Source organism: Nomascus leucogenys, chromosome 8 (assembly GCF_006542625.1).
Source record: "Nomascus leucogenys isolate Asia chromosome 8, Asia_NLE_v1, whole genome shotgun sequence".
Classification (NCBI taxonomy): Eukaryota; Metazoa; Chordata; class Mammalia; order Primates; family Hylobatidae; genus Nomascus; species Nomascus leucogenys.
Window position 1 is genome coordinate 96,695,368 of NC_044388.1, and position 25,286 is coordinate 96,720,653.

Below are 25,286 nucleotides of genomic sequence, written 5' to 3' on the forward strand. Positions count from 1 at the left end.
TGTACCAGCAACATGCCAGATGCCAGAGGCAGAAGAATAAACGCTCCTGATTTCAAGGAATAGAGTTCACTGGGGAAGGCACAAACTAATAAGTATTTATCATAAAACATGTGCAGTAGTAGAAGTATTCATTAGGCAAAATGGAGGTACAAATTTAAGAATTGATCAACTTTCTTTTATCAAAGGTTTGCAAAGAATGAATGAGCATTCTCAAGGATATTATAGGTAGGGGAAGCAGTACCAGTAAAGGGAGGAAGACATCATATAACCTGGCATATGTAGGAAATTGTATGAGTTTAACACGGTTGAATTGGAATAGTAATTAACATGGGAAGAGCTGAGACTTTTCCTTCTTTGGGTCAAAGATTGAAAGAACCAATACCGACATATACAATTTCAGCAGTTTGTCTGACAACACAAAGGAAACCACAAAAGAAGATTTCCTCCCAAATACTTCCTTTATTACCCAAACCTACTCTTATTACATACAAAGAAAACATTTTGCCTGTTTTCTTTTGCAACTGTTTGAAGTGCAGTGTTCCATTAAACAGACAAGGTTTAAAATCTACTTATGATTAATACAAACAAGCAGCACATTGTAAATGTAACATTGTCTGATGGCTTTCATTTTGTACACAGAAGTACTAGAAAGCCTGTACAATTACTACAATAATTCTTCCTAAAATTTCCTTGAAAGACTGACTTATAGGTAAAACTACAATTTTAACATTGATTTAGATAGAATGTTGATTTTCAGCCTGTCAACACTCCTAATGCTATCATCTCATGAAAAACGTTTTTAATTCAGCTTAACTTTTAAAATATAAGTAAGCACACTGTTACTTTGAAGTTACTGACTTAATTATAATGGAGCATGTGGAATTTTCCTGAAACATAGATGTCTTATACTCCTATGGAAAATGAATACAACCAGTTTTGATAATGCAACCTCGCAAATGTCCTTACTTGTTTGTATATATATACTTTCTCTTGAAACTGTAATTTGTTTAGATTTCTGCCATGCTTATGCTTTTCCCTTAATACCCAATTCATATACATTACAGAACCACATGTATAAACATAAGGTGTTATTATAAAGTGATAAGACCTGTTTTCTTGTGTGGCTAGAAAAGAAAGAAAAAATAGAGTTTAAAAATTTAAATGTCAACCAACGGAAGTTGAATAAAACAGTTTAAGTTTATAAAGTTCTCAGCACAAAGAAATGCCTGACTTGTTTTTTCTTTTTTTCTTTTTTTTTCAAATAAAGGAATCTCTCAGATAGCATCCCATTAAACACCATCTAGCTTTGTCAAAATACAGGTTCTTCAAGAGTAGCTTAAAATATTAAAAAGATGTACGCTCATTACAAGTTACCTAATAAACATGTAGAATATGGTTTCTCTTCAGATTTCTACCAAAGAAAGGAAATTCTTCATATGTGTGACAAAGAAATCCAAAGTGAGCAAGTTTTCTCTATAAAATCCGATGGATCTCGGAGGGAATAGGCAAAAGCACAAACAAAAATATATGTTAATATATTTTCTTCTCAGGTTTTGTTTTCCTCTAAGACAGGGAATCTTCTTCATGGATTTTTTCTTCCCCCCAAGTAGAAAACATTCTTTAAATGAACTTAAACAAAATACATGGCCAATAAATGAAGGGTTCAAAGATTTTTATGAAGTGGGCTGAAAATAAATGATCCTTGGCATGTATTTGAAGACATCAAACAACTCTGACCACATAAAAAAGTAAACAACAAATCTACAATAGGTACAAATTATATACATTTATTTTTAATAATTTTAAATAACACTCTTGTATAAATTCTTTCATATATTCAAATCATACACAAATTTAGAAATGCATGATGAAGCCTAGTACAGCATATGTATGAGACACGTTTTTTAAGTTTGTGTTAGAATTTTAGTGACATAAATACAAGTTTAATGTTTCAGAAACATTCCCTAATTGCTCGGGCTATAATTTAATGTATTATAGAGTGCTTATGCCTAGCATTACAACTTGACTTTAAATCATTTAGCTTTTGGACTAACTTAGATCTGAAGCCCTGGGCTTACTTTCTAGGGCTGCTGCTGCAGTTATTGCGTATGCATAAGTAGCAAGAAAGATTCCCAAATTGCCTTTGAGCAAACATCATTCAACCACTGACATTTTAATGATCCATAACCCTTAGGCCATTTGATATTATTTGACTTCTTCAGATGTATGAGTGTATTCTTCCTGCCTTTCCCTTTGGCATAGACACTGGCTCAGGGTTAAACATTAAACAGAAAAATGCACTAACCTTCCCTTACTCCCCCGCACACGCCAAATTTATTTTAGCTCCCAAACTCCTTACTATCAAGGATAGTATAACAGACCAAAGGTTCTTTGTGGATGAAGCCAGAAATGCTTTTCTTGCTGTAATAGGTTACACTGGGTTGGTTTTTACTTCTCTGAACTTTTTGTCAGAGAGCTTGCCTTGAGATTTGGAAATTCAATTCCTACCCACATAGCCCAAAATATAGGAACCAGGGATGTTCATTATAAGTGGTGTTATGTTCACCAAGCATCCTAAAAAGTGTAGGACCAAGGTGAATGATCTAATAACCCCGTTCCAATCAAAGCTGTCAAGAGGAAGTATTGTTGCTTTAGTTTTCTACTCCCAAAACAGTACTTAAAGGGCTAAATATCCTGATGGCACTCAGCTGACCAAAATAAACTAGTAGGTGAGTATTGCTTTAATGGTCAATTTACCTGGAAATATTGGCGCTAGGGAATAGTGATATAATTTGAGGTGTCTACAAATGTTGTCTAAAAAACCTCTCTCCTCTCATCCCATGTTTCCTCTGTTCTCTACTCTTAAAATCTAGGTATCACTGGGAAGAGTAACGCACTAGGCCCACAGGACTTTAGTATTAATATAAATGAGCTTTAGTTTTCAAATGTCATTTTTTTCTCTATAACTGGAGAAATTCCATTAATAAAAGAACCCTGGGGGATAGAAGGTAGAGGGAGTGAGAGGGGAGTAAGGGAGGACATGGACATACTTAACACTACCTAGGGCACCTAACCATCAGAAATGCATAGGCGCTTACTAAAATGAATTAATGAAGATAAAAGCATCGCTTAATGGCAGTATCTGTAATTTCCAAATAAGATTCACATCAGTGCTATCTTATTTAAAAATAAACACATTTCCAATCCTAACACAAACATTCTCCCAATATTAGGCTTTCTTTCTCTTCCTTTTTTTTTTGAGACAGAGTCTTGCTCTGTCACCCAGGCTGGAGTGAAATGGTGCCATCTCGGCTCACTGCAACCTCTGCCATCCAGGTTCAAGTGATTCTCCTGCCTCAGCCTCCCAAGTAGCTGAGACTACAGGCACATACACCCGGCTAATTTTTAAGTTTTTAGTAGAGATGGGGTTTCGCCATGTTGACCAGGCTGGTCTCGAACTCCTGACCTTGTGATCCACCCACCTCAGCCTCCCAAAGTGCTGGGATTACAGGTGTGAGCCACCGCACCCGGCCCAATATTAGGCTTTCTAAAGGACTGATGGCATCCTGCTGCCAGATGCCACAGTTTATGGGGCTCATGCCTTTAGAGAAAGAACATAGTGCAGTGCATCCCATACTACTTTCTTAGACTGATTTCAGTGGTAGATCACTTTGTGATTGATTTATATTTTAAAGCAAATTACTTCCAGAAGCAAAAAGCTGCAGACATTAGAGGATATTATTTAAAACAAATTTTAAGACTTTTTTTCCCATTGAGAAAAATTATAACCATGACCTAGGAGCCTTTAACAAGTATTTAAAGGTAAACTTTCTTTGTGATTCAATTTTTCAATACCTTTTAAGGTCTGTTTCAAGGAATTTCTACATAGTCAAAATCCTCTTAGACTCCAACAAACCTCCTTTCTCTATTGGTTTAACTCCTGTTTAATAAATGTTCACTTCTCACCACCTTTAATCCTGACCTTTTTTGGGAGGAGGTGGGGGGCGGTGTATCTGGGAGAAAGTCAGGTATGCCATTTTGCACAATTTCTTAGAATTGTGCAGTCTGTACACACACATGCAGCAACTGCTAGGGAAAGCAAATTTTCCCTCCCTGTTTGGAGAGATGAGTTCACCTTAATGAAGCATAAACTGGCAGTTTTGTTTTTTAATCACTAACAACTAGCTTCAGATAGTAAATCTTCCTGTGTTCTTTTCACTAAGTGCTTCATAGCTGTATGGCCCTGGATTGCTCCTGATATTTAAAAAAAATTAAAACATCCACAAGTAGAACTCTTCCTCCCAGATTTCCTGTGTCCATCGCTAGGCAATTTCTGCATATAGTTGAAAAAACATGTGCTTTAGAGTTAGGAGCCCTGATTCCAAGCCTAATAATGACACACATTGTATAACCTTGAACAAGGTATTTAGCTCCTCTGTGCCTCAGTCTTTTCATCTATAAAATGGGGACAACAATTACTTCCTCAGGGGGCTATGGTGTGGAAGAGAGGACACACATATGGAAAAGTGCTTTGCAAACTACAAAGGGCTATAGAAAAACGAAATAATTTTCATATAATGTAATATAATGTAACCTCTATTCTTCTGAGCAATGGCCAAATATGCAAAGCACCCTCAGATTACCAGAAGTAGATTATTTGCTTGTACTCCCTCCAGAACATCATCTCCAACCCCTGAGAACAACTTAGGGGTCTCCTATAAAGGGATGACCAAGTTCTAGGTTTTTCTCTAGGGAAGTTAGGCAAAGGGGTCAGCTTGGATTTCCTAGGTCTAATCTAATAAGTTTTTTTTTTCTAACCACTTCACAGTTCACTGTTCCTCCTAATAAGTTATATTTGACATCTGACCACCTTTCCCACCCAACTTGCTTAACCCAAAATGTCAATATCATAATAAACAAAAGCAACAATAGTTGGCCTCTAGGAAAAAACTGCATCAAAAAGCAAGAACTAACTATACACACCCATCTACAAAGCTACCCACTAACTAGACAGGAAGACAATGGGAGAACTATAGCACTGCAGGGAGATGGCACATACCTCATGGCAAATGAGTGACAGGCTATGTTCACATGTAGGAGATTTTTTATTTGGGGTGAGAGAGGATTATAAATATTTCACAGGCATGAAAACTACAGATCCCAAGTAATGTGATGGCTTTTCTCTTGGAACTAAAATATTTCTATCCTTTGGAAGACTATCTTTTACATTCAAGAAAAACATTTTTTAATGAGGATATGTTTTATATTAATCTATGTAAAATATATAGGGTGGCTAGTGTCTAATTAGATTAATGTTTTTGGAGAATGCATCCTATGTCCCAGCTTAACGATTATTGACTTCAAAATCTATTGCTTGAATCATAGTAAGTCAAAGAGCATATAACTCTACTTTTAGACTGAGAAAGGAAAGAAAGATTAGAAACATTCGACCTCTTATAAATTTCAGCAATGTCCTCAAGAAGGACTAAAAATGACTGATGCTCACCAGAGTCCCAGCTCTAGCAATATTGCCATCTATTTTACAGTATTTTAAGCAATCCCCATATTTTTCTTTTTACAACACCATTAACTGCTGTACAAATAAATTCCAGATGATAAAATATGACATGATTTTTTTTTACAAATAGATACAAATACAATGTCGACCAGATATGCTACATTAACTATGTACACCTTATTTCTCTAGAGGCAGGAATATTCCTTATTTTTAGACAATTTATCATTTACACTGAGAACCTAAAGAGGACCATCAGCCTCCTGCTCCCCAATGCTGTCTTCCTCCCTTAGAAGCTTATCCTGTGCTTTCAACTCATCATTGAGCAAGAATCCTGCGAGGAAAAAACCAAGCCCTTCTGAAGATCTTGGGACTTTTCTACCCCTGTTCTAGAAACAATTAAGATTATTTATTGTGATACAGCCTAGAAACAACCTTTTCCTCAATGATGTCCTTTTGTATAGTAAAATGAATATAATCCCTGACCCTGTTTTAAAAAAATGTTTCAGGAATGGAGATGAAGTCTTCCAGCAGTCTTTTCCCCCTCCACATCCATCATCTTGTTACCACTGGCTTGGTGAACACTTCCCCAGGAGTCTATCTGGAGGTCAAAGTGGTTTTGGGCTGCACTATGGGGTTCAGCCTTTCCATACTCCCATGTGGTTTGGTACAAAAATATACTTTACTTCAAGTCCTAATGACAGTGAACACTTCAGATCTTCATGGGAAAACTAAGAGCAATAGATAGGCTAAGCGCATTACAAATTTGTACCTGAAAATTTCAGATGCACTATTTGCCTTTGCTTTCTCAGCAAACTCTAGCCAGGCTTTGTCTGGCCTAGGGGCTGATGCTGTCTTAGTAAGCACTGTGGTTTAACAATTCAGAACACTTCTAGCTCCTTAGGCTTTGTAGTTATGTATGGGCGTCGTCAGGGTCAGCTGCCCATTGGGAGCCACTTCATTGCCATCATCTTCCAACAATCCCGAAACATCTGCATTGGGAATGCTGTCATGGTAGCTGCTGAAACTGATATTGTCTTCTTTCAGCTCGATGGTCCAAAAGGGGGCATTGAGTTTCCGGTTTTGGTACTCACGGTACATATATACAGCCCCCACAAATCCCATTAGCAGCACCACAACAATGATGATGACTGTCAAAATGATGATGTTAAATTGGGTCCACGATACATCAGCTAAAGCTGAAGTGCTGTTTTCAGAAGTGCTTACTGAAAAGATAGTCTGCAGGGTTGTAGGGGTAAAAGTACTATTTATAACAGGGGTGGGCACTGATGTGGTCAAAGAGGCATTGGAAACCAAAATGGTGGAACCTTCAGGTGTTGGAACAATAACTTCTGAAAATAAAAACAGAGAATGAAATGTAAAAGACAAAATTATCTAGTTTTGAGAAACAATAAAAGAAATATGCATGGGAGTGAATGTTGATGTAGGATGTTGACATGATATTCTGCTTTAAGGTAATGCAAGTTAAAAATAATGTTTAGAGAAATATAGTGATAAGGGTAAGAATCAGGGTCTAGAAAGCTAGATTATTACATCTATGGCTGTTTTCCAATATGTATAATATCTACATTAAAATCTTTGGGCCGGGCGTGGTGGCTCACACCTGTAATCCCAGCACTTTGGGAGGCCGAGGAGGGTGGATCACAAGGTCAGGAGTTCAAGACCAGCCTGGCCAAGATGGTGAAACTCTGTCTCTACTGAAAATACAAAAATTAGCTGGGCGTGGTGGCGGGTGCCTGTAATCCCAGCTACTCAAGAGGCTGAGGCAGAGAATTGTTTGAACCTGGGAGGCGGAGGTTGCAGTGAGCTGAGATTATGCCACTGCACTCCAGCCTGGGCAACAGAGCAAGACTCTGTCTCAAAAAAAAAAAAAAAAAAAAAAGGGAAAATACCAGTGTTGGAGTTTTCCATTCTTATTTACTCTTAGATAAAATCATACAAATTCCTGCAAAGGCAGTAAATTTGTCACTACTGAGTTCTAAATCACATAGTTAAAAGTAACAGGGATACATGGCAATCATTTGAACAAAAATAAGTCTAACAAGTCTGATGGCATTTCATAAAGGTAAAATAATTGTCTGCAAAGGAGGTGTAGGGAAAACTGTACCTCTAGTTATGTCTAAAAAACAAATTTTAAATATCTGAGGCTGACGTCAGCCAAGAGAGAAAACAGCTTTCCTTAATTCCATGTGTAGGAATTCTTCCTTTGTGTAGATTACAGCTACTTTATAATTTAGGTATTATACTTTGTATTTCTAATGGCAGCATAGTTTGGTGGAAGGACTAAAGGCTTTGGAATCAAATAGAAGTGTGTGGCTATAGATAAGTAAATTTTTTTAAAGCTCAGTTTCCCTATCTGTAAAGTGTGAATAATAACATCAACTTTGTAGAGTTCTTAGGAAGTATTAAATGAAATAATGTACTACACAGCATTATCACATTTAATGCTTACAGTGCTCAGCATATAGTAGGTACTCAATAAAAGTATTACTATTATTATTATAATTATTCACCATGAAAGCCATATCAATTTATTCTAAAAAGAGGCAAAGTTTATATATATTGCCTAATAGCTAATAAGAAAAACCATCAGTTCTGTCAGCTAACTATGGACAAAGTGTGCCTCTCAAATAGGTAAGAGAACTGAGTAGCAGGATCTCTAGCTAGTAATAGGGTTCAATCTGAATCTTTTTGCCTTGATCACAACAGTATAAAGATATCAAGAAAATGGCAGAAAGATGACACTTGCCACAGACCAACTGTTCATCAGCCTCGTGTTCAGCATGTTAGAATATCAAAGAGTGGTTTGTAGAACAGCATGGTCCAATCTCTCTGTGACCTAATAAACCCTTAATATCCTAACTCATCCTGAATTCATAATCATTAATTTTTTATTACTGAGCTTTCTTATAAGAAATATTTTGCCATGTGAATAACTTTTGCATTTAAAAATCAAAAGGAATATTATTATTTCCTCCATTGTACATGGGGAAACTTAGGCCCAAAGTTAGGACAGATGCTAGAATGAACTCCAGCTTCTCAGCTGGAACTTCTAACCAGATTAGATGTCCCTACTTGAAAAGACCTTTGATGATCCCTCAAAGTGATGAGAATAAAGGAAGCAAAGAATAAAAGAAATGATAGGATTCTTAAATTATTAACATAAAAATAAAAATAGATGAAGAGAAAAATGTGAGAACATTTTGTCTCACTGTCGCAATGACTTTGTCTTGGTCCTCAAATTTCTGGAGTTGACTGCGGAGTGTCAGAAGAGCAGCAGGAATGGAAGGAAAGCTCTTTAGGCAAATATCTATCAAAATCTATTTCCAGAAACTCCTCTGGTAGGGTTGGAAGGTTTTACAAAGCCTTCCATTTTTCACTGCTAGGTTTAGATATTAAATTTACAATCACTTAGGTGAAGTTTTACCTTTCTTGATGCAATTTCCCTCGAGGTCTTGAACATAACCTTCTAGGCAGTTCTCACACCAAAACCCAGTGGTGTTATGGAGGCAGTTGATGCACTCACCACTCTCGGGCTTACAAATCTTTGGAGTTTTAACTGGGTCCACATGGCCGTGACATTGGCACTTTCTACAGATGCTGTCAAAATTGTAATAGCCATTTTCACATTTATTGCAGTTCGGGCCTATGTAACCATCTTTACACTCGTCACATTCAGGTTCCAATTCACTCGATTCTAAAAGAGAGAATGCCAAAATAGTTTAGTACAGTCTGAAGCTACAATTAAAAATGCAAAACAACTACTAGTCCTTAAAAAGATTTATAATCCCAGAACTTTGAAGGCCAAGGTGGAAGGATCGCTTGAGCCCAGGAGTTTGAGACCAGCCTGGGCAACATGATGAGACTCTGTCTCTAATTTGTTTTTTATAAACCTTCCCTACTGTCTCCTCTCTAGAGACATATAATAATCTCTATTAATTAATTAAACTAATAATCTATAATCTATTTACTAATTTCCCAGCTTATTGTAGGAATGATGGGGCCATCCAGAGAACCTATTCAGGTAGACGGCAAAATAAATAGGCTTACATAAGGAGTCTGAATGATGATGATGGATTGGCACTCTCATAATTGTGTTATTCCCTTCTTTTTATAGATGACAGATTGGATAAAATATTGTTTTAACAAAAACTTCCTCCATCCCTCCCATACTTAAAATGTTAGTACTCCACAGACTTCTATTCTTGGTTTCTTTCTCTTCTCTGCTCATTTTCCATGGGTGGCCTCATCCACTGACATCATCAACAATTCCAACATGTGTATCTCTAGTCTACATCTCTGTCCTAAATTCCAAACTATATACTAACTTCCTGTACACGTGGATCCACAAACATCTCAAACTTAACATGTACAACACTGTCCTCAGTATCTTCCCTTCCTGAGTCCTGTCTTCCTCCAATGTTTCCTAGATCTCAGTGAATGGTACCAACATCTACCCACTTGCATAAGCCAAAACACTGAGAATCATCTCTCAATCCTCCTTCTCCCTATGTCCCTTCTAAGCAGTTATCAATTCATATCAATTGTACCTGATTAAAGTCTTTCCAATCCATGGATGTCTCTTTCCATTCCCCCTGGAGTGACCTCAGATTAAGCCTTCATCATTTCTCACCTAGATTATTGTAGCTACTTCCTCATGGTTCTTTTTATCACAATGCACTCCTACATTCACTTTCAACTTCAAAGTAAATAAGAATATGTTACTTCTCTAGAGAAATCTTTTCAATGGTTCCCTAACTCCTTCAGGATTAAGTAAAAATGTTAATAGAATTTTTAGTACTTTTCATAATCTGACCTCTGCCTACTTCTCTCAACTTTTCTCTCTTCACTTCACACTCCACCACCCCCTAAGGTTCAGGCACATTAAATGGCTTAAAAGAACTCCCAAATACTGCCTGCTTTCTTCTCTCTGAGGTTTTGTACATACTACTTTCTCTGCATGGGACATCCTCTCATCTCTCTCTTTCTAGCTCAGTTAGCAAATTCAATCTGTAGGAATTAACTCAGGTATTACTTCTTCTCAGAAGCACAAAAGTTTTCCTTGATTCCCTCAGTTTGGGATAGGGTTAGTCTATGCTTAACTGTAACACATGTCATTTGAAATTGTAATTACCTAGTTACTTGTGTGCTTCTCCCATTAAACTATGAGCTATTTGACATTTTTCTGTCTTTATCGCCAATGTTTAGCACGTTGCCTAAAACATAGCATGTGTTCAATATATATCTACCGAGTAATTTCCCTTTAGGCAGTAGGAACATAACAATTCATACCTGTTTCTTTTTTTATTCTTCATAGGATTTCAATTCTGGATTCTTAATTATATTTAATAAATAATTTTTAATAATCAACAAATCATCTTTTAAATCAGCTAGATAGATTAGTTCTTTTCTTAGAATTTACTATTATAATTACACTAACAGGATCATCCTGTTATCTAAACACAGACTAATGTTATTATAGCAGGAATACTTTACAGTGGTTATGGAACTTGTGGCAATGAATCATATTTCTGATGCTCTTTAAGAAAAATGAATTCCTTTCATCTTTCACTTTTACTTTTTAAAATGGCTTTGAGATATAATTTATATACTGTAACATTCAACCATTAAAAGTATACAATTCAATGGTTTAAGTATATTCCCAGACTGTGCAATTGGTAAAAGAATTCTAACTTACCACTTACAATCCTAGTGGGTAGTGTGATCTCAAGTAAGTTACTAAACTCTGGGCGTCAGCTTTCCATATTTCAATATAAGGGAATTAAACCAGAAATACTTAGGTTACTTTTAGCTTTTAGCAATAAAAGGTGGCAGCTGAATTATTCATAACCCATGCAAACAATAATATGCAGGAAAAAAATTCTTAGTGAAAAGGCATATATTCCTCGTTCTCAATGAAGTTACAGCTTACAACAGTACCATATTTTACAGCATTTTTGTACTTCAAAAACTATAGCAACAATAATCTAAAGAATTCCTGATGAAATAGACTGAAGGACTGAAATTAAGGTTTGTGAAAGCCTCTCATGCCTGTCATGGGCAGATCAACTGGACCTCAAACATGACATTCAATGTGCCTGCCTGATGTTTCACTCCTTCTGCCTTATATTTTGTTTCTGCCATTCTTAAGTAGTTTCTTGATCAAATAAGCTGTTTTAAGATTTCTGTACCATTGTTCCTATTGATATTTTTATCTGAAATGTCCTTCCTTCTCCTGTCTACCTGCTAAATGCAGACTCCCATCACAAGACTCAGCTTTTATGTCACATCCTCTCTGAAGCCATTGCTGATATTCCCCCACTCCAGGTAAAGTAATTATTCCCTCTTGGTGCATCCACTATACATAAATACATGATATTGCACTGCTGTACAAGAGCTTGAGGGAGAGGATAATTTCCTACTGGGAGGTATAGAAAAGTCTTTATGAAGCAGGTAACATTTGAACTGGGCCTTGCTGAGAAGGTCACCATCAAGAAAGCAAAAAATTAAACCACAAAATAGAAAAAATATTTATAAATCATATATCTGTTAAGGGACTTGTATCTAGAATATATAAAGAATTATTTCAACTCAATGATAACAAGATAAATAATCCAAATTTTAAATGGGCAAAGGATCTGAACAGACACTTCTCTAAATATATGAATGACCAATAAGCACATAACTGGCCATCAGGAACATGCAACTTAAAACCACAGTGGAATACCACTTCATATCTACTAGGATGGCTGTAATTATATAAAGGCAGATAGTAAGTGTTGGTGAAGCTGTGGAAAATTTGGAACCTACATACAGGGTTGGTGAGAATGAGAATGCAAAATGGTGTACTCATTTTGGAAAACAGTCTGGCAGTTCCTCAAGAGGATAAACATAGTTACTACAGGACCCAGGAATTCCACTCCTAGGTATACACTGAAGATAAATGAAAATATATGTACATACAAAAACATGTATACAAATGTTCACAGCAGCATTATTTGTAATAGCTAAAAAGTGGAAACAACACAAATGTCTATCAATTGATGAAGAGAGCAATGAAATGGGGTATAACACAATAATATATTATTTAGTAACAAAAAGGAATGAAGTATTGAGACATGTTATAACATGAATGAACCGAAAATACTATGCTAAGTGAAAAAAGCCAGACACACAAGGCCATATATTTTAGGACTTCATTTATATGAAATGTTCAGAATGGGCAAATCCATAGAGCAGAAAAAGTAGGTTAGTGGTTGCCTAAGGCCAGAGGAAAAGGGAGTAATTGCTAATGATTATAGGATTGTTTTTTAGGTCCTTTTGTTGGGGGAGGTGATGAAAATTTCTAAAATTGATTGTGGTGATGGTTGCAAAACTTTAAGACTGTGTACTAAAAAAACTGAATTTTGCATCTTAAATAAGCTGTATGAAATGTGAATTATAGCTCAACAAAGCTATTATTTAAACAGACAGGGAGAAAGAAAGAAAGAAAGGGAGGAAAAAATTCAAACCAGCACCACCCAGCTAAGCTGCTTCGAAAGTCCTAGTAGAAAATATGTGAAATAACAAATGCTTATTGTTTTAAGCCACTAAATTTTAGGGTAATAGGTTATTTAGCAATAGATAACTAATACATACTTCAGGATTAAATGAGTCAACTATATTTATTAGATTGCAATTAGTCAACATTATTTGGTATCTAGGATGAACTAATTAGTAAATGTTACCTTGAAATAGGTGAGCAAAAGTTGCTCAGTCTTGAAGTTCCTGTATTAACTCATTATGCAGGTTTTTAGACACTTTAAGTCTCATTCACATATATATATATTTGGATTAGATTATAAATTCCTGGAAAGCAAAACTTTTGCTGTTTTTATAACTCCCTTTCACCTATAGCATCCAGAACTTTATTCATCAATGCAACTTATACCTATTGATGACTGATTTTTTTTTTCCCTCTAAAATGAAGAGTTAGAGAAAGGCCTTACTTATAGAGCAGCTGCCTGTAGATGTCACTGCTGAACAAGGGCAGCGAAGACATTCTTTAGTGGCATCAGGACTCTGATAAAATCCTTCTTTACATTCTTCACAGTGATTTCCTTTGCTATTTTCCTGGCAGTTTAAACAAGCACCTAAAAGAAGCAAATTATTTTTAAAAGTTAAAGATTTACCTTGAAAGCCAAGTAACTTTCAAAAATCATGCCTGCAACAAAAAGATCATAAGAAAAAGAAAAACTGGATAGAGTTAATTTCTACCCCACCTGATTTCTATACTGCCCATGTCTGTGACTTGTGTCCCCTACTAGATTGTAAGCTCCTTAAGGAAAGGTGAGATACAGGATTAATGGCTCAATAAACCCTTGCTGGTTGATCTGATTACGTACCAAAAGTAGCAACTATACGCCAAGGAGAAAATAAAAACAATCCAAATACATATTAATAGAAGAATAGATAAATTACGGCATTTTCATAAGTGAACTAATCATACATGCATGAATATGCATAAATCTTTTTTTTTTTTTTTTTTTTTTTTTAGAGATGGGGCCTCCCAAGTGGCAGGGACTACAGGAGCATGCCATTACACCCGGCTAATTTTTAAATTATTTTATGAGACAGGATTTCACTGTGTTGCCCAGGCTGATACTGAACTCTCAGCCTCCAGAGATTCTCCTGCGTCGGCCTCCCAAAGTTTTGGGATTACAGGCGTGAGCCATTAGATTAGCCACCCAGCCTAAATCTTAAAAAGAACGTTGGTTGAAAAGCAAATTGGAGAATAACACGTACAGAAAGAGAATACTTATTAAAATTTAAAAACCACACTAAGCACGCCAAGCAAATGGATGCAGAGTACACTAACCAGATGGATATAAACATGAGGTAAAAATTAAAATGTGGATTGCGAGGGTATAGGGGAATTTTATACTCTGCTTGTCTCTGTGGAGGGAGGGGGGTAAAACAGGACTAGGGAGGAAAAGAGGACCTCAACTTTATTGAAATTTTCTATTTCAAAGATGTAACTATATACATATATATATAAATATGAAGCAAAATGTCAAAATGTTAATCTTTATTATTAATAATTCTGGGTATGAGTGCATGGGTATTTGCTATATTATTCTCCATAGCTTTATATATTTAAAAGTTTAAAGTAAAAATAAAAGCAATTAATAAAGAAAAGAAAAAAAAGAAACAAAGTTAGGTTTTGTAATAATACTCCCTTGGCACTCTATTAGTAAGGATGTTCTACAGACATGGAAGCAGCATAACATCTGAAAATAGGAAATGAGAAAGTATAGCATAATCTACATTCCTTCCTTATGGGGCCAGAAAGATTCAAAGGGACACTCAGAACTACTATTATGGAAATCAGTGAGTAAACTCTACATAGAAATCTAGGAAGATAATGACATTTTACAAAGTAAGCTAACTACAGTTCAATGCTAAAACTATTCATAAAAGTCTTGATTTCTCTTCCTTACTAGTAGAAATATTTTTGAAAGGGGAGAGAGAATAAGGTTGTGAAATAAAATGGTCTCACAACTGAAGCAAAACTTGAAAAAACAAAAGAATGAAAATGTCATCAACCTACATGTTAAAAAGCTCAAATCTTTTTTTTTTTTTTTTCTTTTGAGACAGAGATCGCTCTGTGGCTCAGGCTAGAGTGCAGTGGCATGATCTCTGCTCACCACTCACTGCAACCTGTCTTCAGGTTCAAGTGATTCTCCTGCCTCAGCTTCCCGAGTACCTGGGATTACAGGCGTACGTCACCACGCCCGGCTAATTTTTGTATTTTAGTAGAGATAGGGTTTCACTATGTTGGCCAGGCTGGTCTCAAACTTCTGACCTCAAGTGATGCGCCCATGTAGGCCTCCCTAAGTGTAAATCTCAATTCTTAACTGACTACAGCAAAATTCCCCCAAGTTTCATGAATTTATTGTGAAAGATATCTTCAAAAGCTTGTTACATGAACACTTAACATTAAATCAAACTTGTATGTAAATATCATCGTTTTCAATCATGTAATTGTAAAGGCCTGATAGTGTTAATGATATTTTTCCCACATATAACAAAGCAGTATATATTCATCTTTCAGATCTTCTTGTATCATGATCTCTCTTTAGCTATGTATCTTTGTGACAATAAAAAACAGCTGAAAAATACATAGTAGGAAACTGGAGTTTTGCTCTAAAAATAAAACAATTTTAAAAGTTAAATTGTTCTTCAGGTTGGACACGTCAAAACCTGCATTATGTGTGAAATCTGTCTACCTACCCTCCCCCTATTAAAAATGTTCAATACAAAGAATTTTTAAGAGAAAAAGTTCTGATAAAGTGCTAAGCTTTAATATAAAAAATACCTGAAAAAAAAAAGCTAACAGTTCCATAATAAAATTTGGATGTTCAGGGTAGGATGCAGTCCAATAATAAGTCCTTTGTGCATAATTGATGTGACAAGAAAAGGTCATGTTGCTACCCTTTATATACATATATATATATATATATATATATATATATATATATATATGCCAGGCATGGTGGCTCACGCCTGTAATCCCAGCACTTTGGGAGGCCAAGGCAGGCGGATCACCTGAGGTCAGGAGTTCGAGACCAGCCTGACCAACATGGTGAAACCCTATCTCTATTAAAAATACAAAATTAGTCAGGTGTGGTGGTGCATGCCTGTAATCCCAGCTACTCAGAAGGATGAGACAGGAGAATCACTTGAACCTGGAAAGCAGAGGTTGTGGTGAGCCGAGATCACACAGTTGTACTCCAGCCTGGGCAACAAGAGTGAAACTCCTTTTCAAAAATAATAATAATAATAATAATAAATAAATATATATAATCCTTTATTCCTACAGGGCTACTGGGCTTACATGCTTATTATTTTGGGGCTTTTTACTATTCTAAATGACTCCACATGTTTGTGACTACCACAATATAATTCTACTCTCTTAAGCCATTTATACCAGAATATTTTTTCCAGAAGAATTTTTTATTTCTGTTTGTTTTTTGGCCATACCCTGCAATGAGAAATCAATAAGTAAAAAAAAATAACCTTACATGGTAAACAATGCTATCTCAAAAGTAAAAATGAAAGCAAGTATAAGTATAAAATTTAGCCCAACACAGTGGCTCAAACCTGTAATCCCAGCACTTTGGGAGGTCAATGCAGGTGGATTGCTTGAGCCCCAGAGTTTGAGACCAGCCTGGGCAACAGGGCAAAACGCTGTCTTTACAAAAAATACAAAAATTAGCTGGGTGTGGTGGTGCATGCCTGAGTCCCAGCTACTCGGGAGGCTGAGGTGGGAGGATCACTTGAGTCTGGAAGGTTGAGGCTGTCGTGAGCTATGATCATGCCACTGCACTCCAGCCCGGGAAACAGAGCGAGACTCTGTCTCAGAAGAAAAAAAAAATAAATTAAAAAAGAATAAAATTCATTGATTCTTAAATATTCATCACTGTTTACATTGCTTTAAGGTGCATGTACCTAAAGTACAACTATAGAGAAAGAAAACAAATAAATTAAAGATAGGCCAGACATAAATAACCAAAGTGTTAACAACAGTCATGAGAGGCAATAGCCCTTTCAGAGTTTTTCTCCCTCTAGTCTTCAAATTATCTCTAGTATACATGCATCACTTTTATTTTTTATTATCTTGATTTTTCTTATTGTAAAATAACACATTGTAAAATATATCACATACACATTGTAAAATATTTCAAGAACTCAAGCAATTTGAAACACTTCATATATATATTTAATAATTATTTTTACAATAAAAGACCATAACGTTTAAAACCTATATATGGTAGAAACTAATGATGTGAATTTGCTTTTTTAATAGCTTACAACTCCTCTGTGAGAGGCAACATAGCATTAAAAAAATGGTATGGGGCCGGGCGCCGTGGCTCACGCCTGTAATCCCAGCACTCTGGGAGGCCGAGGCGATCAGATCACGAGGTCAGGAGATCGCGACCATCCTGGCTAACACGGTGAAACCCCGTCTCTACTAAAAATATAAAAAATTAGCCAGGCATGGTGGTGGGTGCCTGTAGTCCCAGCTACTCGGGAGGCTGAGGCAGGAGAATGGTGTGAACCCGGCAGGCGGAGCTTGCAGTGAGCTAAGATCATGCCACTGCACTCCAGCCTGGGCGGGCAACAGAGCGAGACTCCGTCTCAAAAAAAAAAAAAGAAAAAAGTGGTATGGGATTTAGTGTCAAATTTGTGTTCCATTTCCAGCTGAACTTCTCACAAACTAAGTTACCTTAAGCAAATAGCTTCTCTGATTTTCACTTTTCTAATCTGTAAAATGGGATAATAATTCTTTGGCTAACGATTTAATATAATGTGAGCATTTCAAAGGGTGAAAGACTATTCCATAGGACATAATGTTTTTTCTTTATGTCTTAATTTCCTCATCTGTAAATTTTAAAAGCTGAACTAGATGAAATCTAAGGTTTCCTTTAAATCTAAAATCTAAGGATCTTTCTTTTATGATAAATGATATATAAAAATAAGCTGAAGTTTAATATTGTTCATTATGCTCTGCCTGGAACTCCCCAAAATATAACAATACTGCCCTAAAACTCACATTCTCACATTCTCATTGCTGAAAGATGGCCAAATGGTGGATCAAAAGGAATGTTTTCTGAAGATGATTTTTTCATGCTCCTTGACTAAGCATCTCAAAAATCTTTGTAGAGATAACCAAGAAAATAACTAGTCAAATAAAGGAATGTAGGGCTCCTTTCCAGCCAAATTCAGGGACAAAACATTGAAAACATACATTGTTACCTGCAAAAAGACCTTTCCTTATTCCTTTATTTATTTTACCATTTCATCATTTATATATAAACCTATCTGAAATACAGTAATCTGCTTTGTTGTAGGAAGAAATACCTTACCCTCTTTATAGAACAAAAGGCAAGCTTTAACCTGTCAAACTGAAAGAAGGCCAGTATGGAGCCCAGGTTAACAAGGGAGAGAGTAACAGGGCATAAGGTCAGAGAGAAAGGCAGGGCCCAGAAAATGTAAAACCAGATAGGCCATAGAGAGATGTTTGAATTTTATATATTCCAAAAGGGATGAGAAGCCATTGGAGGGCTTAAGCATGAATATGACATGATCTGGTTTTACATTTTAAAAAGATTGCTCTGGTTGTTATGTGGAGACTAACTGTGGTGGGGTGGGGATCAGAGAATAGGGAGAGAAGAGAGGGGGCTGAAAGACCAGATGAGACTGTGCCAAAGTAGTTCAAAGAGATGACAGTGGCTTGGGCAAGGATGATGCAATAAAAGTCACGAACAGGCTGGGTGTGGTGGCTCACACCTGTAATCCCAGCACTTTGGGAGGCCGAGGCGGGCGGATCACGAGGTCAGGAGATCGAGACCATCCTGGCTAACACGGTGAAACCCCGTCTCTACTAAAAATACAAAAAAAATTAGCCGGGCGAGGTGGCAGGCGCCTGCAGTCCCAACTACTCGGGAGGCTGAGGCAGGAGAATGGCATGAACCCCACGGGGCAGAGCCTGCAGTGAGCCGAAATTGCGCCACTGCACTCCAGCCTGGGTGACAGCAAGACTCCGCCTCAAAAAAAAAAAAAAAAGTCATGAACAGTGGTCAGATTCAGGGTATGTTTTGAAGATAGGGCTGACGGAATATACTGATGAGCTGGATATTTGCAGTAAGAAAAAGGAGAAAAATAAAAAATGACTACTAGGCTTTGGGACTGTATAACTTGGTGAAATGGATAGAGCAGGCTTAACTTATAAAGTTGAAAAAAAAGTTGTTTTGGATGTGTTAGGTATATAACGCCAATTAAAACAAGTGGATATTTGACTGTTGGATATTTCAGTGTGGAGATCAAGGGAGAAATGTAAATCTGATAATAAGCACATATATAGATGGCATTTAAATTAAATCCAGGGTTAAGGGGGAAAATGAGCTAAAACAAACAAACACATACAAATTAAATCCAGGGGACTGAATGAGACCACTTAGGGAGAAAGTTTAAATGGCAAAGACAAACTTGACAAGCTCTGAGCCCTGAGGCACTCCAGTGCTTGTAGCTAAACTGAAGAAGATGTAGTAGAACTAATAAGAAGGAAAAGCTGGTTAGGTAGCACAAAAAACCAGGAAAGCATGATACTCTGAAGTAAGTATCATTGGGGAGTAGAGGATTGGTCAACTCAGTCAAGCTGCTCAGGTCAAGTTACTCATCATGGGACACTATGAATACATAAAGGTACATTGGATTTTCAAAGGAAGTATATTATATGAACATAAAGTTCCAGTTTTAAAAATAATATCCCCCCACTTCCATTTTAAGGGAAACATGCTTAATAAAGAAAATCTGGAAAAATACAGGAGTAGAAAGGGATAAAAAATCATCCTAGGAAATCTCTCATTAAGATTTTTAGGCTGGGCTCCGTGGCTCAAGCCTGTAATCCCAGGACTTTGGGAGGCTGAGAAGGGTGGATCATCTAAGGTCAGGAGTTCAAGATCAGCCTGGCCACCATGGTGAAACCCCGTGTGTACTAAAAATACAAAAATTAGCTGGGCGTGTGATGGCGGGCGCCTGTAATCCCAGCTACTTGGGAGGCTGAAGCAGGAGAATCGCTTGAACCCAGGCGGCAGAGGTTGCAGTGAGCCGAGATCGTGCCGTGCACTCCAGCCTGGGTGACAGAGCAAGACTCGGTCTCGAAAAAAAAAAAAAAAGATTTTTAGTACTTCTCTTTGTAATCTTTCCTCATTTACAGGGGTTTGGCTTTTGTTTTTTAACTAGTCTAATTATATGGCATATGTCATTTTATACCTTGCTTCTTTCACTTTCTCATATTGCTATATATCATTCTTTAAAACATTTTATCAGCCAGGCACAGTGGCTCACACCTGTAATCACACCACTTTAGGAGGCTGAGGCAGGTGGATCACCTGAGGTCAGGAGTTCGAGACCAGCCTGACCAACATGGCAAAACCCCGTCTCTACTAAAAATACAAAAAATTAGCCGGGCGTGGTGGTGGGCACCTGTAATCCCAGCTACTTGGGAGGCTGAGGCAGGAGAATCGCTTGAACCCAGGAGGCAGAGGTTGCAGTGAGCCGAGATCGCACCACCATACTCCAGCCTGGGCAACAAGAGTGAAACTCTGTCTCAGAAAAAAACAAAACAAAACATTTTATTGAGAACGTAATAACAGTTACCATTTACTGATTACTTGTGATGGACCAGGCACTATATGAAGGCTGTACAAATGTATTGCATTTAATCTTCACGACAACCCACTAGGCAGTTACTGCTATTATATCAAATTTATAGATGAAGAAACAGATTAAGCAACTTGCTCAAGGTAAGGTCAACATTTGGTTTTCTGTGTTTTTAATAATATACTGTTTAGATAACAGTATTTACTTAATACCCTATTGTGAGAAATTGGGTTGTCTAACTTTTTAAAATTGTAACTACCACTTTGGTGAGCATCTTTGAACATAAGCTTCTTAAGAATTTAGAATTCTTTCCTTAGAACAGATTCCTGGAAATAGAATTACCAGATCAAAGAAGAATTTTTAAGATTTCTAATACTTACTATCAAATTGCTTTCCAAAATGTTTATCCAAATATATCTTACCACAAAAAAAGAGTACTTTGAAAATCTACTTCAATCTAAAACACAAGGTATAGAAAAACGGCAGAGGGGGTGAAAATAGGACTGTGAAAACATAGTAAGTGGCCACCAGAGGGCAACCTTATCACAGCACTGTTGAAAATAAAGCCACTTGACAAGAGTGGTTTTATATAAAGCTTGTAATTTTAAATAAAGTATTTGCACTCCTTCACGTTGGATTCCACTTTTATTATAATTCCAAACAAAGAAACCACTTATTTCTCTCACTACTAGCTGCTTTCAGAAACCATAACCATGAAAAAGAATTATTTTGCCTTAAATTATCTCCAGAGCAAGGACAGGTCAGCACTTACATGACAGTAAAGAGAATGGCCTCATTGCAGTAAGAAAAATTAAAACTGAGAACCAGCAATGTAGACTGCTTTTCGGTACTGTAAAAGATCTAGGGAGTAATTTTAATCGACTCAGTATAATGAAGTATTCCTGATGTTACTCAGTATTGAAAATAATCTTTCCTCTGTATGTCTTTCCATTCATTTGTTCATTTATTTGATAAAAATTTAGTGAGCAGTTACTATACGCTAAAGCTCCATGCTAGAGATTGTGTATACAATGGTGAAAAAAAAATGTTCTTGCCCTCATGAGTGAGCCATATGTGACTCAGAATCACAAATAAATATACAATTACAAACTGTGAAAAGTGCTATGAAAAAATACAAGTATATGTGAGAGCATATAATAGGGAAATTACCATTAAGCCTAGAGCATCAGGAAATGCTTTCTAATGAAGTGGCCTTTAATTGACGACCCGAGGGAAGAATATGATTTAATAAGGCAGAGGGGTCAAGGATGGAGGTAGAGGTGGATTAGAAAAACCATTCTTGGCAGAGGAAAGATCATATATGAGAACCCTGGGACCAGGGAACATGCCTTGTTTTAGAAATAAAAGCCAGTCTGACTGGATCACAGATGTAAAGAAAAAGAACGCCACAAGATAAAACTGGCAAATAGGCAGGGACAAGATCACATAAAAGAAAAAAAAATACAATTTCTTCTAAATCAATTTGTTTCACTATAGAATATTTGAATGAAGAATAAACTTTCAACCGATTTTTCCAGGGTACTTTTGACTTCAAATATTTTGCCACCCTGTTCTCATAAAAACACTTGTACTTGTCAGACTAGTGTGTCCTGATTTTTTTGTTTGTTTGGGGAAAAAAAAATGTTTCCAAGGAAGGATACTTAATTCTTACATTTAGGAAAACTAAGATCAGAAGTTAATTGGCTTTAGTTTTTAATGGTTTGACTAAGTTTGCCTAAATGTGGTTTTCTTTGTTTTTATATTGCTTAGGGTTTCCTGAGCTTTCTGCATCTGTCGGTTATTGCCTTTAATCAATTTGGAAAATTCATGGTCATTTTCTCTTCAGATATTACTGTGATCCAACATCTCTTTCCTCTCTTTTTAGATCTCCAATTACATTTATGCTAAACCTTTTGGCTGGGTCCCACATCTTCCCTGCTCTGTTCTTCCCATTATATTTTCTCGAAATGCTTCAGTTTGGATATTTTTAATTGTACTGTATTCAAGTCTTCCAACTTTGTCTTCACTGTGTACAATTTACTGTTAGATTAATGCAATGAGTTATTAATTCACATGTTGTATTTTTCAGTTCCAGTTTGTTCATTTGATTTTTTAGAGATTCCAATTTATATTGAAATTTTGCCTCTCTTCACCTATTTTGTCTGATTTTCCCTCTATTGTATGAAAATACTAACTTTAGTCAAGTCTTTCTAAGCTGACTCTAACATCTAGATCACCTAAGGGTCTGCTTCCATTGTTCACTTTTTTTCTCTTTGGTATTGGTCACATTTTTCTGTCTTTGCATTGTCCAGTATTTTTTATTGTATGCCGGACACAGTATATAAAAGAACCAGAGAGGGCTCCCCTTTCATCTGTTAGGCAGATATAATGAGAGAAATTACTTCAATCCAATCAGAAAGTGAGGCAGCTTGAGGGTGGACTATAATTTTAGTATGAGTTAATCAACTTCTGGTTCCTTACTATTTCTTGGTCATGGCCCTCTAAAGCTTTTGCTTGAGAGCCTAGCAAGCCTGTGTCTCCTTAGCCCTAAAAGACTGTGAGAGATTTGTATTGGCCTTTGGTAATTTGAGCCTAGGTCCCACTGCATGCACCTTCAGAGTCTGAGAACATCTTGAGGGGGAGATAATTGAATGTCATAGCAGGCCCTCTCTTTCTAAAGGGATTTTGTCTCCTCAGCACAAGACTGAAAGAGAAAGCGATTTTTTTCTACCTTTCTGGCCCAGCCTTCCATCTTTTGCATAGTCAGCTAATATCCTGTGGGAAAGCTGGCCTTGCGTTTGGGGATCCTCTTGTTTCCAACCATCATGCAAGCCTCAAATGATTGCCAAAAACATTTCTTCTATCTCTTTCCTAAAGAAGAATTCCTTTGCTTGGGTCTAGCTCATTCTTTGCCTATGCTTAGAATCAGCAAATGTCCCCTGGAAAGACAATGGCTGGTGATCATCAGTTTACCTAGGAAGAGTTCCAACATTTCTGGAATTTTAGTTCCTATAGTTCTCCTTGCCTCCATAGGTATAGGATTTTTTTTTTAATTTACATACTTTTTCAAGTCTGTTGTAGCAGGAGTTTGGCTTGCTGTGATCTATTACATCCTACTTAGAAGATAAAGGCCCTTCCAAACTATTTCAGAAGAATCAACCTATAGCTGAAAGATTTCCAAATTAAAAGAACAGTGGAATAATTACATGACAAAGTTAAGGAAAGTACCTACCTGTGAGGGCATCGCAACTGGCAGACCGATTATTGCATTGGCAGGGCAAGCAGCCATTCTTACTAAAGCCATAATATCCATCTTGGCATCGGTCACATGTAGAGCCAATGACACCCACTTTGCACTGGCATTTCCCAGAACTGCAAATAAAAGCAAAGACAATGAATAAAAGTAAATCAGTTTAAAATTGTATTGCATAACACCCCAGAAGGGGAAGAAAGCCCAGCTCATGTAAATCATATATACTTACCATATCTCAAAGCCTTGTGTCCAAAGAAATCACCTATCAAATTCTGTATTGCTATTAAAAGCTGTCTAGTGTATTGCATAATGCAATTTCTTAGCTAACAATTTTACAGAAAATTTAAAATGGAGGCATTTGAAAGCAGGAGTAATAATGATGATGATGATGATACAATGAGCTATCATTTATTGAGGGCTTATGTCAATAAATATATTTTTTCTCTAATCCTCAAGGTAGTTCTACCTGGTGAGGGTCATAATACTTATTTTACTACTGAGAAAATTCAGATACAGTTATTGTCCTCAGCTAGTAAGTCAAGTCTATTCATACAAAGCCAGACTTTTCCCCACCATACTATCTACTCCTAAGATTGACTCTAAATTGGTACAAGAAATCTGTCTGCCAAATAACTTGATATCCACTTAGGTATCAAGCTTCATTCTGTAGATCCAAAGCATTACAATTCACCATCTATATAGGTCCTGACTCCAGTGATGGTGTTTATGCCCTGTCCAGAATAAATGTTGGTCTCTTTTCTCACTGCAAGTAAATTTCAGGTCTTTAACAAAGGCTGAGAAATCTTATTGCTTGAAGAGAAGCTGCAGCCTAACAAAGTCAAAGGTTCTCAGAGATATAAACCCAAATATTTTGATGTTTAAAGCTTAATTAAAATTTGTACTGATCATAGTATAGGAGATGTTTTTAAAAATGCAACAAAAATTTACATTATCTAATTTATACTACCAAGCATGAATCTATGAATCTTAAGTAATTTAGTAAAGAAAAAAGAAAAGAAGCCACACACGTATACAGTCTTACACAAGAATATCCCAGGGTACTTAAAGATCTAGCAAACAAAACCTGTATTCATAAAAAATAAAATTCAGGAATATTTTATGACTCAATAAGAAAGAACCAGTCAATCGAAGCCCCTCTATACTATCAGAAAATTATAAAGAACATAATGTACCTTTCAAAGAATGGCTTGCAATGCTTCATCAGCTTATTTCCAAAGGTTTTTAAAATGTTAATCAAAATATGCTTACTCCTTATTCCTCTAAATACAT

General features: G+C 36.5%; 1 protein-coding gene across 1 annotated transcript in view; it reads right to left on the reverse strand.

Annotated features, from left to right (window-relative positions):
• Positions 1-439: 439 nt before the first annotated feature.
• Positions 440-25,286, reverse strand: part of MEGF9 (multiple EGF like domains 9) — a 115,581-nt gene continuing 90,734 nt past the window's right edge. Inside the window, exons 3-6 of the mRNA XM_003264062.4 lie at positions 23,976-24,115; positions 13,525-13,668; positions 8,964-9,233; positions 440-6,867 (exon numbers count right to left, since the gene is read on the reverse strand). Coding sequence (XP_003264110.2) covers positions 6,416-6,867; positions 8,964-9,233; positions 13,525-13,668; positions 23,976-24,115 — 1,006 coding nt within the window. The 3' untranslated portion in view covers positions 440-6,415. The remainder of the gene's footprint in view (positions 6,868-8,963; positions 9,234-13,524; positions 13,669-23,975; positions 24,116-25,286) is intronic.